This window comes from Micromys minutus, assembly GCF_963924665.1.
Source record: "Micromys minutus genome assembly, chromosome: 1".
NCBI lineage: Eukaryota > Metazoa > Chordata > Mammalia > Rodentia > Muridae > Micromys > Micromys minutus.
In genome coordinates, this window is record NC_137969.1 from 217,782,338 (window position 1) to 217,796,943 (window position 14,606).

The 14,606-nt window shown below is 39.2% G+C and overlaps 1 protein-coding gene across 3 annotated transcripts in view; it reads left to right on the forward strand.

Annotated features, from left to right (window-relative positions):
* Positions 1–7,513: 7,513 nt before the first annotated feature.
* The window catches only part of PCNX4 (pecanex 4), a gene marked incomplete at its 5' end in the record, with an annotated part of 36,477 nt that continues 29,384 nt past the window's right edge, over positions 7,514–14,606 (forward strand). For all 3 annotated transcript variants that reach the window (XM_080914509.1, XM_080914511.1, XM_080914510.1), the window contains one exon: positions 7,514–8,211. In XM_080914509.1, coding sequence (XP_080770635.1) covers positions 7,514–8,211 — 698 coding nt within the window. The remainder of the gene's footprint in view (positions 8,212–14,606) is intronic.

Below are 14,606 nucleotides of genomic sequence, written 5' to 3' on the forward strand. Positions count from 1 at the left end.
TTTTTCCAAATCATTTGCACCACTGTACATCCACACCAGATGTGCTTGAAGGTTTTAAATTAACCTCACCAATGGCTGATTTAGGCTTTCGTTTTTATTGTATCCAATCAGAGGAATTCAAAATATCAATTAGTGGATGGCTTGCATTTCGTCAGGGTGAGCTGCATCTCCAGCTGGTCCATACCCAGAAATTGTCCATTCTTATCCTTAGTAGATGTTTTTAAAACCAGGTTGTACTTTCATCATTGAATTGGGAGAATTAATTAATTAATATAGCCTAAATGCAAATCTCTAATTACAGCCATTTACCATTCTGCAAGTAGCTTCACTTTCCTGATGGCAGGGCTCCTGACTGCTGTCATTCACGAGAGTGTTAGGTGCCAATGTCCTATGGCTTGGGTATCAAGTTTTACATTTAAAATTTTTTCTATTCCTTTCAATTTCACTATTCAATAACACTCAGGATATGCCTGGTGGCTCATGCCTTTACACCCAGCACTCAGGAAGCAGAGGCAGGTGAATTTGGATTTGACTTCCAGGAAGAAAGAAATCCTCAAGACAAAGTTTACTTTTATTTGACAATAAATTGGTAATGTGTATACAAAAAAGATGATGTCCCAGGTTTCTGCACCAGTGTTAGGAAAAAGATGAGGAGAGTGAACCTCAGAGGGAGCACCAATGTTAGTTAAAAGATGAAGGGGGGGATATAGCCCATGGAGGCGTGGTGATGCCTCTGGGGGACCTGTGTTGGGAATCCCTTTCTCCAGAGTGACCAGCCACATGATGGTATAGTATAGAATAGAGTTTATTCAAGAAGAGGAGTAGAGGCCTGCCATGAACACGTGGAGAGAGAGGGGGAAAGGGATGGAGAGAGGAGAGACAAGAGGGGGAGAGCAAGAGAAAGTGGAAGGGGCACGCAGGTAACTGGGGCTGAGCATACTTGTCTATTGCGAAGTAACTGTGGGGTGAGGCTTACAGAATCCCAACATTTGATAGGATTCAAAAACTTAGTTTGCCACTATTTAATATTTGTCTTCTTTGTCACAATATTGTTGGTTTTCATTTTTTAGTAAAATGATTTCTAGTTATTTATATGAATGTCAGATTTTGCTCCAATGATACCTTATGCTGAGAGAAAAGGCTGTCAACCCAGTTGAATTATTAAGGTGGGAGAGGTATGGGAGGATAGTTTGAATCCTCAACCATTTCTTAACATTTAATTTTTCATGAGTAGCAGAATGTTGTGCTGGCTTAATTTTATGTCAACTTGACACAAGCTAGAGTCATCATCAAGGAGGGGACTCCAAATGCATCTATAAGACTGGGCTGTAGACACACCCGTGGAGCAGGTTAGGGTGGTCCTGGGTTCCATAAGAAAGCAAGCTGAGCCCTCCAAGGGAAGCCAGCCCCCCCCCCCATGCCCTGTGTATCGGCTCCTGCCTCAGCCCTGGCTGAGTTCCTGCCTTGACTTCCTTCAGTGGTGAACAGTGATATGAAGTATAAGTCATATAAGCTCTTTCCCAAGTAGCCGTGGTCACCGGGTTTCATCATTGCAGTAGTGACCCTAAATAAGACAGCTGTTTATATTCTGGTGCTGTACATTGGGAAAGTAAAATAGAACAGACAACTTACTGTGCTACTTATAAGGCATTGCCAAAATCAGCTGTCTAATATCCCTATCTTAGGTTTTTCTTTTTCCCTTGGGGGAGGAGTTGGGGTACTAAGGGTTAAACCTAAGGCCTCATGCACCTGTTCCCAGGCTCAAAATTTTGAAACAGTGTTTCAATTAGTTACTTAGTCTGTCCTTGAACCTGAGAGCCTCATACATTAGCTTCCTGAGTGGTTGATATTAGAGGCCTATGCCACTTGGCTTATAGTTATTTATTTGTTTGTTTGCTTGTTTGTTTATTCTTGCAGACTGCACCAGTACATTTACTGGGAGAAAACTAAATAAATAAAACCTCCTCAAAAGACCTTCTCAAGGACTTAATAAATGCCATTTTATATGTTCAAAGAGCTGTGGCAACTAACCCTTTGCAGGTGCTTGGACTGATTTTCTTTCCATGGCAGATGGAAGAGGAAGCCACATGTACTCTGAGCCACAGGATGCACGTGTGTGTGTGTGTGTGTGTGTGTGTGTGTGTGTGTGTGTGTGTTATACTTACACATCAAATGTCTTTTAAAAGGCTCTTCAGTAATTCAGTGTTTGTTCATGAAATGGCACCCAGTCCAGATCCCTAGAGTACGGGCAGAATTAGACTGGCTGGTCCACACAACAGTTCGCACCTATCTCCCAGACAAACAGAATCTCCACATCTGTATACTGTCAGAACTGTGCTAGTGGCAACACATAAGTTTTATCTAGAAAATGGAGAGTTGAGTTGTTTCATGTTTTTTCAGTACAGTGCTATGGGCTGCCTTAATTCTGTACTAGTCATACGTATATTGCTTTGAAAATTAGTTAAATAGAGTGATGCTAGGAAAAGGGAAACCTAGATATATTTAAGTTATATGAAGTATAGGATCATAGCTGAGCATATTGTATTTAAGGAATAGTGATATAACACATTTTAGGAATAAACCTAAATGAAATTCAGGAAATTGCCAAAACAGCTACTTAGGAATTTGTTTCTTCTGGCCTTAGAAAAATGTGTGAGCATACATGTGCTGTGCATGTTTTCAGACTACTGCTTTTTGTTGTATTTGTCTTTGTTTCAAGGGATTTTAGTCAGCATGTGATTGAAGAGTTGTAGTTTGGGTAACTAAGAATTCTGCCACAGCAGATTGCTGGTCTGAACTGTTTCTACTCTGTGGGAATTTCACTACTCAGATTCCAAATACAGCAGCCTCCCAGAGTCTGTTTTGCTGGCCCCTCTCAGGAGCATATGTAGAGAGCGTATGGCCTAAGTCAGTGCTGTGCTGCCATAGTTAGTACAGCTCTTGCTTCCTCACGCTTGACTGTGCATTGGAACATGCTGGAGGAAGCCACCACAGAAATGTGGTCAGTCCTTCCAAACACTAACAGTACTTCCAAAGCATATGACAGAGGTTACTCGGGGAATGAGTTTAGTTCTTCTGATTAGATTCTATAAGTAATCCAGTTAGCATTTAGAATATTTGTCTATATAAGTGTAATTGATAGTACCTCAAAAAATACTTTAAGTTCTTTTGTGTTTTTAAATTTCTATGGTCTAGAATGACAATTGGAAGTTAACTTGTACCAACTTATTATATACTTTTGCCCTATTTTGCCTAACACTAATGAATTGTTAGGAAGCAGACATCAATTTTTAAAATATAGTTACAGTATTTTTTAAATATTTATGATTAAATAGGCTTTTACGTCTGACCTCATGAGTTTTTCTTTCCATATGTTTGTATGGTGCTATGCTTGTTCCTCCTCTTCCTGTGTTAATTCTTTCAGGTTCTGATCAAAATAATTGATTAAGTTCTCAAAGCAATGTCTATAAAACACTAAGTGCATTTTCTGTTGCTAGATAACATGAGAAAAGTGGGCTCTGTGGTCAGACATGTTTACACAGTGTGGTGATTCATTTTAAAAAGGTTTGTGGTCCCTGTGTTCTTCTCAGAGTTTTCTTAGGGTTTCGGGCCTGTTTCTAACCACTGCGACTCTCTAAGATGGCAGTCTACTGTGCACTTTCTCTTTGACTTCCTTGACTGTGAACTCTTTTCCAGAAACATTGTGTGAGACAAGCAGTGCTTTGTGTCCTTCAAACTTTCATTTAAATATCCCAGTAAGATAACTACCGTCACCATCTCGGGCCTTCCCCTTTTCGTAAGGCTCTCTGAGTGAGCTCAAGTTCATATCCTCTCTCCGCAGGCTAGGTACTCTCATTAGTTCTGATTAGTCCACCTTAACTGGGCTTTTGTGCACCCTAGTCTGTTTCTGCTTTCTCAGTATGAAGTCTCTCCTTTCCTGATGAGAAGACTGAACTATATATAGTAAGGAAGGAGGTAAAATCAGACTTCTTCCTAACACCTTACTGCTGCCATTTCATTGCCCAAAAGAGAAAACTAGCTGTGTAATCCCTCTCATATCTAGCCTTGTTATTTTGAAATAACCTTCTAGAGCAGAGTCATTCCTAAGCTAAAAATATTATCAATAACTATTATTAATTACTCTATAATAAAGATAAATGGAGATACCTTCATGTTCCAAAATGGGAAACAAGCAATTTATGGATTTAATATTTTAAGTGGAACAAAATACAGTGTAAGAAGAATCAAAAATACAGTAATCTCTTCGCCCTTCCTTAAAACTGGCAGGTATCCTGTTTATCATCTTGACCCATATTACTTAAGCTATGCCATTAACATAACCACAGGTCTTTACATGGCAACATATTATATTAAGTTTGAGGGACCAGTTGAGTCCCAGGATTTGGGCCCTCCCCACGAATAGCTGGGCCACACAAGAGCTTGCCCTGAGATTTCCTGGAGCAGGTGTGTGCTGTGAGTACTACAGAACCAGCAGTGTCGGAGATCCAGAGAGAAGGGAGACAGTTCAACCAGAGTGCTCACCAGAAGTTTTAGAAGTGATTAGACTGAGTCCTGAAAGTTAACTAAATTACTGACTAGATAAAGGAATGAGAATATAGACAGAGGACATGATAAAGGGCGTCTAGAAGGAAAAACCCCAGATATGTTTGCAGGATGTGGATTAAGAGTTGGGGAGGGCATTTAGTAATCTGAAGAAGATCAAATGTCATAAAAATAGTTTACTTTGTGTCTTAGTCAGGGTTTCTATTCCTTCACAAAACATCATGACCAAGAAGCAAGTTGGGGAGGAAAGGGTTTATTCAGCTTACACTTCCACATTGCTGTTCATCACCAAAGGAAGTCAGGACTGGAACTCAAGCAGGACAGGAAGCAGGAGCTGATGCAGAGGCCATGGAGTGATGTCACTTACTGGCTTGCTTCCCCTGGCTTGCTCAGCTTGCTTTCTTATAAAACCCAAGTCTACCAGCCCAGGGATGGCACCACCCACAATGGGCTGGGCCCTCCCCTCCTGATCACTAGTTGAGAAAATGCCTTATAGCTGGATCTCATGGAGACATTTCCTCAACTGAGGCTCCTTTCTCTGTGTTAACTCCAGCTTGAGTCAAGTTGACAGAAAACCAGCCAGTACACTTGATGTCCCTTATAAAACGTTGAATGCTTCTGCAAGCGATGTCCAGCCTTCTACTGCACAGGCATGTCTACTCTTTAATACAAATGTAATCAACAATTTACTTTGACTCTTTGGTGTTCAAGAGCATCTTTCCATGATTCTCTGTGACAACAGAGCAGTACAGAACTGCTAAAAGGAGAATGGATGTGTTAACAGCATATATAGCTATACATGGTCTCCCTGTCTGTCTCCCTTTCTGTCTTGTTTCCTGACTTCTCATGGGGCAGGAGAGTCTTCTTAACTCCAGGGAGAAAGCTTTAAAAAGACTTTAAGATCCTGGCCACCTAATGAAATCCATTTTCTCGACTGATGGCTTCTGCCATAGATAATTAATGTTGGGATATCTAACCCCATCTGCAGGGGTGTGGCCTTCTGACCCTGTGACTCTAGGAGGCTTTTTTAGAACGCTAAGTGTAACCACTGAGGCAGATAAGCTCTTATAGAGGGAAAGGGAGAAGAACAAACGTCAACCTTGAGCATTAAGATTCCTGTCTTAGTCAGTGTTGCCGTGAAGAGACACCATGACCATGGCGGCTCTATAAAGGAAAACATTTAAGGCTGCTTACAGTTCAGACTTTAGTTCGTTATCATGGCAGGAAGCATGGCGGCATGCAGGCAGACGTGGTGCTGCAAAGGAGCTGAGAGTTCTACATTTGCTTCAGCCCGCAGCAGGAACAGAGACACTGGGCTTGGCTGGAGCACCCACCACCCCCAGTGACGCACTTCCTCTAACAAGGCCACACCCACTCCAACAAGCCCATACTTCCTAATAGTGCCACTGTCTGTGGGCCTATGGGGGCCATTTTCATTCACACCACCACAGTCCCCTAGGACACTACTGCTCTCTTACCTTGTGAGGTTACAAGGCTGCAACTTAAGTAAAAGCTGCTCATGGCTCTACATAGAACTAAGTCAGTTGACTAAAGGTGTAAGAACACAGATGTTTACAGTTTAAAGAACATTCTAACAGCGTAGCAAACAGGTGTTGCCTGACACTGGTTGGGTAGAACCGTTAGCTACAGGACTAGTTTAAAGGGCTAGTTTAAGGTATTCAACTTTCTAACCTAGCAAATGATCCACTGAAATAATCGTTTTCTAGTTGATCTTGCATCAGGCAACTGGTCTTATTATTTGGTTTTTATTTTCAGAATAAGCTATGGAGGAAAAGTAAATAGAATCTACCACACTTGATACTTAACCTTTGAGTAGAAAGAACCTATACTAGATGATAGAAAAGTTGCACAGGTTATTTCTGGCATATTGTAGGAACTGGCAATAGAGAGACTAAAAATTGAATTACCAAGTGGCTTGCCACTGACATATAGCTAGTAAACCAGCATCTGCTCTGAATTCTTCTCATTTTCAGCATATTTTTCCTTCTACCACATCTTACAGGTAGATGTTGAGACATGTTCTCACTACTAGCCCTGGCTGATCAAATTGGTCTTGAACTCAGGGATCTACCTGCCTCTGCCCCTTCCTCTGCCCCTGTCCCTGCCTCCAAAATGCTGGGATTAAAGACTGGCTCCCTACTATATTTGAGCTCCCAGTTTCCATATGGGTTTTTATTGAAATGCTACTAATTTTATATAAGATTTGACTTTTTAAATTATAAGTTCATTGTAATTTTTAAGTGATAATCATAACATTTAGTTGTATTTTCTACTTTGTTTAGCAAGAATAATAGAGAAATATCCTTATTTAGACATTTGTGGTTAATAGTGTACACATAGCCTATTTAGGTAAATACTGTGCATTTTACAAAATACAACCACTCATTCATGTATGTATTAAATTGCTTATGGTTGTTTTTGTGGCATTAGATAGGATTGTTGTAACAACTCAGCAAGCTGGAACTTACTATCCAGACAGTTAGAGTCAGTTTATAGATTGTAACTAATGATCCTGTAGTAGAAGGGCAGACCAACAGCAGAACTGCATGGGAAACAGAACTACCGAGAGATCTATCCAAGGAGAGAACACTGGCCTCTGGACTACCCTGGCCTCAGAATCTAAACTAGGAGTTAAAAACCTAACATCAAGGAGTATATGCTAAGTAAATGATAGAGAAGATTGGTTTTTAAAGCATAAGTTAGCATGATTTTTTTGAAGAGAGAACAAACTTAGTTCCAACTATGATATGAAGTCTTGAGAAGGAACCAAGGTTAGAAATCTTGCCAGTAAAGGAACTAAGTAAGTAAGCAAACTGGGCTGTGTTTCCTCCAGGTCTCCAGTGTTATATTTCTAAACTGTAATTCATTTTTTCTTTTTTTATAGATATTTGTGGTTATAAAAAAGATATGACTCTCGGAGTAATCCTGAATGAGAAGTATGAGTCCAGATGTCCCTCTGCTAAACGATTACAAACAGGACTTCCTGCTGAAGCGCTTTCCACAGACTGTTCTTGGAGGCCCTCGACTCAAATTAGGCTACTGTGCCCCTCCTTACATATATGTTAATCAGATTGTGCTTTTCCTGATGCCATGGGCCTTAGGTGGAACAGGAACACTTCTGTACCAACTGGACATCCTAAGAGACTACACTGCGGCAGTCCTTTCTGGGGGACTAATGGTGCTCACTGCGGCTGTCATCCAGCTCACCAGCGTGTACGCCAAGAGCAAGTCAGTGGTGGTCAAGAGGATGAGAACCAGGGATATTTTAGCAGAGGAGGACCAGCACGAATTTACCAGTTGTGCTGGTGCTGAGACCGTCAAATTTCTGATTCCTGGCAAAAAATATGTAGCCAATACAGTTTTTCACTCTATTCTTGCTGGGCTGGTGTGTGGTCTTGGAACATGGTATTTGCTCCCAAACCGAGTAACTGTACTGTATGGCAGCCCTGGGGCCACTGCTGTGCTCTTTGTCTTTGGGTGGATAACACTTTGCATAGCAGAATACTCACTCATTGTAAACACCGCCACCGAGACCGCTACATTCCAGACCCAGGATACTTACGAAATCACTCCTCTCATGAGGCCACTTTATATTTTTTTCTTTGTTTCTGTGGACCTTGCATACAGGTAAAAACTTGCAGAATACTTAATAACTTAGTTTGTTTTTAAGTATACCTGGCAAGAGAGCTTTTCTTTGCACTAACAAATGATGAATCATGAATTAAAAGTTACGACTCAACTACTGAGATAGATAGGTTATTTTGATGGTTAATCTTTTAGTAATGATCTCTATAAAATATTCGTGTTAAATGAAATAGCAGTTATTATTGAAGAATCAACACATAGCAAAATTAAATCAAGATTATTAATTAATTAATTTGCATCCCAAATGCAGATCACCCTTCCTCACAGAATCCATATCTCCCTTCTCTGAAAGGGTTCCTTCCCCCAGGTACCCCCAACCCTGTTGGATTAGACGCATCCTCTTCTATTGAGGCCAGACAAGGCAAAGTGGAAACTGAGCCACATGTTTGCCACATGTCTGCAGGGGCCTTCTTCCGGCCCCTGTACACTCTTTGTTTGGTGGCTCAGTCTCTGAGAGTTCCCAGGGTTTCAGGTTACTTGACTCTGTTGGTTTTCTCTGGGATTCCTTTCTCATTCAAAGCCTCAATTCTTCCTCCAAGTCTTTCATAAGTGTCCCCCACCTCCATCCAGTGTTTGGTTGTGGGTACCTGACTCTGTTTCAGTCTGCTGCTGAGTAGGGCCTCTCAGAGGACAGTAATTTTTTATTTTTTATTAATTAATATATTTTATAAAATATTTTTACATCTCACAAAATTTGTTACATAATAATATATGATGAATACATGATTTTTTTTTTTTGTTTTTTTTCTAAGAAAGACCGAGGCTTCCACATTTTGGCCTTTTCTTCATAAAGTCTGTGAGTTGTTTCTTGGGTATTCAGAGCTTTCTGGGGCTAGTATCCAATTATCAGTGACTGCCTATCATGTGTGTTCTTTTGTGACTGGGTTACCTCACTCAGGATGATATTCTCTAGATCCATCCATTTGCCTAGAAATTTTGTAAAGTCATTGTTTCTAATAGCTGAGTAGTACTCCATTGTGTAAATGTACCACACTTTCTGTATTCATTCCTCTGTTGAAGGACATCTGGGTTATTTCCAGCTTCTGGCTATTATAAATAAGGCTGCTATGAACATGGTGGAGCATGTGTCCTTGTTATATGTTGGAGCATCTGTGGGGTATATATCCGGAAGTGGAATATCTGGGTCTTCAGGTAGTACTATATACAATTTTCTGAGGAGCTGCCAGACTGATTTCCAGAGAGGTTGGACCAGCCTACAATTCTACCAACAATGGAAGAGTGTTTCTCAGAGAACAGTTAGGCTTGGCTCCTGTCAACAGGAATAGCAATATCATTAATAATGTCAGGGATTGGTGCCTGCCCAAGGAATGGGTTTTAAGTTCGGCTGGTTTTTATTTAGCCTTTCCTTCGGTCTCTGCTCCATCCCTGCATTTCTTAGACAGGATAGATTTTTGGGTCAAAAGTTTTATTTGTGTGTTGGTGTCCCTATTCTTCCACTGGGGGCCCTGCCTGGCTACAGGAGGTGGCCTCTTCAGGTTCCACATCCCTACTCTAACATCTCAGCTAAGGTCACCCGCATTGACTTCTGGGAGCCTACCCTATTCCAGGTCTCTGGAACGTCCTGGAGATTTTTCCTTCCACCCCAATATCCCATACACACCCCCAACCCTACACACCCCACTTGTAGCTGCAGATTTCCATTTACTCTCCTGGACCTCTAGGCCTCTCTCCTGTCTTTCCCCACACTGACCCTGCCTTCCTGTACCCCTCCTCTCTCCCACCCAGTTGCCACCCTCCCTCTGCTCCTATGATTATTTTATTTTGCCTTCTAAGTATGATTCAAGCATCCTTACTTGGGCCTTTATTTTTGTTTAAGTTCTTTGGGAATTAAAATGTCTAATATTCACTTACCAGTTAGAGTACATACCATACCTATTCTTTTGGGTCATCTCAATTAGTATCATATTTTCTAGTTCCATCCATTTGCCTGCAAAATTCATGATGTCCTTGTTTTTAATAGCTGAATAGTATTCCATTGTATAAATGTACCACACTTTCTGTATCTATTCCTCTGTTGAAGAACATCTGGGTTTTTTCCAGTTTCTGGATATTACAAATAACGCTGCTGTGAAAGAGAACGCATGTCCTCTAGATGTTGGGCGTCTTTTGGGTATATGCCCAGGAGTGGTATAGCTGGGTCCTCGGATAGAACTATTTCAGTTTTCTGAGAAACTGCCAGATTTATTTCCATAGTAGTTCTACAAGTTTGCAATACCACCAGGAATGGAGGAGTGTTCCTCTTCCTCTACATCCTCACCAGCATGTGTTGTCCTTGAGTTTTTGATCTTAGCCATTCTGACTGGTAAGGGGGAATCTCAGGGTAATTTTGATTTGGATTTCCCTGATGACTAAAAATGTTGAACATTTCTTGAGTGCTTCTCTGCCATTTGAGATTCTTTTGTTGAGAATTTTTTTATTACATATGTACCACATTTTTTGATTGAGTTACATTTTTTAATGTAAGTTCAACTTTATATATTTTAGATATTAGTCCTCTGTCGGGTATAGAGTTAGTGAAGATCTTTTCCCACTATGTAGGCTGCTGTTTCGTCCTGTTGACAATGTCCTGTGCCTTACAGAAACTTTTCAGTTTCTGTTTATCAATTGTTAATCTTAGGGCCCGAGCCATTGTTATTCTGTTTAGGAAATTGTCCCCTGTACCAATGTGTTCAAAGCTATTTCCCAATTTCTTTTCTGTTAGATTTAGTGTATCTGGTTTTATGTTGAGGTCCATGGTCCACTTGGACTTGATTTGGGCGGGGAAATATATGGATTTATTTGCATTCTTCTACATTCAGACATCTACTTAAACCAGCACCATTTGTTGAAGATGCTTTCTTTTTTCCATTGTATGGTTTTGACTTCTATGTCTAAAATCAAGTATCCATAGGTGTGTGGGCTTATTTCTAGGTCTTTAATTCTATTCCATTGATCTAATTGTCTGTTTCTGTACAAATATTATGCAGCATATACCACTATTGTTCTGCAGTGTAGCTTGAAGTCAGGGATGGTGATTTCTCCAGTAGTTCGTTTATTGTTGAGGATTGTTTTGGCTATCCTGGATTTTTTTTTTTGTTTGCTTGTTTGTTTTTCCATATGAAGTTGAGACTTGTTCTTTCAAGGTCAGTAAAAGAAAATTGAGTTGGAATATTGATGAGGATTATATTGATTCTGTAGATTGCTTTTGCTATGTTAGTCCTGCTGATTCATGAGCATGGAAGATCTTTCCCTCTTCTGACATCTTCAGTTTCTATCTTCAGAGACTTGAAGTTATTGTCATACAGATATTTCACTTGCTTGGTTAGAGTAATACTAAGATATTTTATATTATTTGTGGTTATTAGGAAGTGTATTGTTTGCCTGTTTTCTTTCTCTGCCTGTTTATCATTTATATAAAGGAGGCTGCTGATTTCTTTGAGTTAATTTTATATCCAGCCACTTTACTAAAGTTGTTTGTCAGCTGTAGGAGTTCTCTGGTAGAATTTTGGGGATTGCTTGTATATACTATTATCATCCTCAAATAATGATACCTTGACTTCTTCCTTTGGTCTCCTTGTATATTGTGTTATTGCTCTAGCTAGAACTTCATGTCCTGAATAGATAGGGAGACAGTGGGCAACCTTGTCTTGTCTCCCATTTTAGTGGATTACTTAAAGTTTCTCTCCATTTAGTTTTATGTTAGCTATTATCTTGCTGTATATTGCTTTTATTGTGTTTAGGTGTATGCCTTTGAATCCCTGATCTCTTCAAGACTTTTAACATGAAGGGGTGTTGAATTTTGTCAAAGGCTTTTTCAGTTTCTTTCAGTTTCTTTATATAGTGGAGTATGTTGGTAGATTTTCGTATATTAAACCATCCCTGCATCCCTAGGATGAAGTCTACTTGATCATGGTGAATGATGTTTTTGATGTGTTCTTGGATTTGATTTATGAGAATTTTATTAAGTATTTTTATGTTGATGTTTATAAACAAAATTGGTCCGAAGTTCTCTTCCTTTGTTGAGACTTTGTGTGGTTTAGGTATCAGGGTGGATGTAGCCTCATAGGATGAATTAGGCAGTGTTCCTTCTATTTCTATTTTGTGGAATAGTTTGAAAGGTGGGAGAGATAGGAGAAGAGTGAGTAGAAACCAAGGTGGAAGAGGAGAAGGATAAACCAACCCCATGTGACTTTAAACAGCCACGGGTAGCTATGAATATTTTATAAGAGATGGATAATTACAGGACAATTTGTCTTATCTAGGTGGGCAGTGTATATCAATATCAAATGTCTCTGAGTTTATTGTGTGGACGTTTTATGAAGTGAGAATTTACTGATTTAAATTTGATTAATAAATTACAAACTTCTAGAGTTTTGATTTTGTCAGGTTACTGGGAATTGTAACAATAACCACAGGGGGCAGATGTTGGGAATGTGAGCAGAGTTCACAGCAGAGGGTGGCCACTGCTGGGGCCATAGAGAAGCAGGAGGTAGTATGGTGTGGTGCCTGGAACCATTCGGCATTGTTTAAAACTTACCACTACACTTTATATTTACTGTTTTGATTATTATGTGGCAGGAGGATTTTCTTTTCTAGTCCAATTTATTTAGTGTTCTGTAGGCTTGTATGTTTATAGTCGTGTCTTTCTTTATGTTAGGGAAGTTTTCTTCTATGATATTGTTAAAGATGTTTTCTGAATTGAATTAGAAATCTTTACCCTCTTTTATTTCTATTGTTCCTAGATTTGGTCTTTTCATAGTGTCCCAAATTTCCTGGGTGTTTTGAGTTAGGAACTTTTTACATTTGGCATTTTCTTTGACCTTTGTATCTATTTCTTCTATGGTATCTTCTATTCCTGAGATTCTCACTTCCATCCCTTGTTAGTAATACTTGTGTCTGTAATCCATGTTCTTTTTCCTAGTTTTTCCATCTCCAGGGTTGCCTCCATTTGTGTTTTCTTTATTACTTCTATTTCCATTTTTTGATCTTGGACTGATTTATTCATTTTTTTTCTCCTGTTTGTATTTTCCTGCTTTTCCTAAGGGATTCATTTGTTTCCTCTTTAAGGGCTTCTACCTGTGCTTTCCTCTATTTCTTTAATAATAATAATAAAATATAATATATATAATATATTATTAATTAATTAATATATAAATTAGCCTTCTCTACCAGGTAGAAATATACATATATGTATAATATATATAATAATAAAAATGTATATATTTTAAATTATACCTAATTAAGAATTACCCTGATAAAAAGTTCTACTTTTTAAATTTATATAAAAACCAAATTTAAAGAATAGAAGATTTATGATTTTATAATTCTAAAAGTATAGACAGAATGATGGTTTTTAAAATTAGTTATGGAAGGAAAATGGAAAATCTTTTAAAGCAAGCATTTTGCAAAACTTCTTGTTTGTCTTTTCTAAATCTGGTTTCTGTTTCTCTTTGTGTAAATTAGCTTTCTCTACCAGGTAGAAATATACAGACAAGTGATGGAGCTCATGTTTGTGTGTGGCAGAATTCATTCATTAAAGCCCTAACTGTTACATCACCATGGAGCCTTTGAAAGATGATGTGGTCATGAAAGTGAGCTTTGGACTGGTGCCTTTAAAAGAGGCATGGGAGGGCCTGATCTCCATCCATGAGAGACAGCAGTAACCTTCTAAGCCAAGAAGGGAGCCTTATCAGACCATCTCCTGGCACCTGGGTTTTGGACTACTCACTCTAAAACTATGAGAAAACAAAGTCCTGTTGTTTAGGTTGCCCAGTATATATTTTGTTATGGTAGCCCAAGCTGACAAAGGTAGTGGAGGGTTTTTATAACAAATATCTAAACAGAAAATGGAGGTAACATAACTGAGCAATTGGTAGACACTCAAAGATCTGGGCTGTGCAGACTAGAAATTGAGGTGCTAACATTAATTCTGATGAGATCTTAGCTGGAAACCAGAAGAAAAGCAAACCTTTCTTACAGATTGACAAAGAATGTGGCAAACTGCTCATGTCTAATGGAAGGTAGAACTTATAAGTGGTAAAATAGAATATCTGAGAAAGAAAGTTTTGAAAAAATATGTGAAGAAATAATATCTTTGCTGATTACATTAAAATGTAAAAGGGACCAGGTGAAAAGTGTTAATCAGGAAAAAAGAACCAGAACATGAAATTTGGAAGATTCCCAATCTGTATTATAACAAATTCTGGTGAGAGAACACACAGCCAAGACTGTGCCACCTGGTAAGTCTATTCAGAGTGGCATCCTGGAAGGAGACAGTTTGAAATAAGCGGGTGGAAAGGTGATGCTAAAGTGAGGGAAAGCTGCTGACCTTGGGTTTCAGAGAACAGATTGACAGTATTGTTTAACTGTGGAATAAA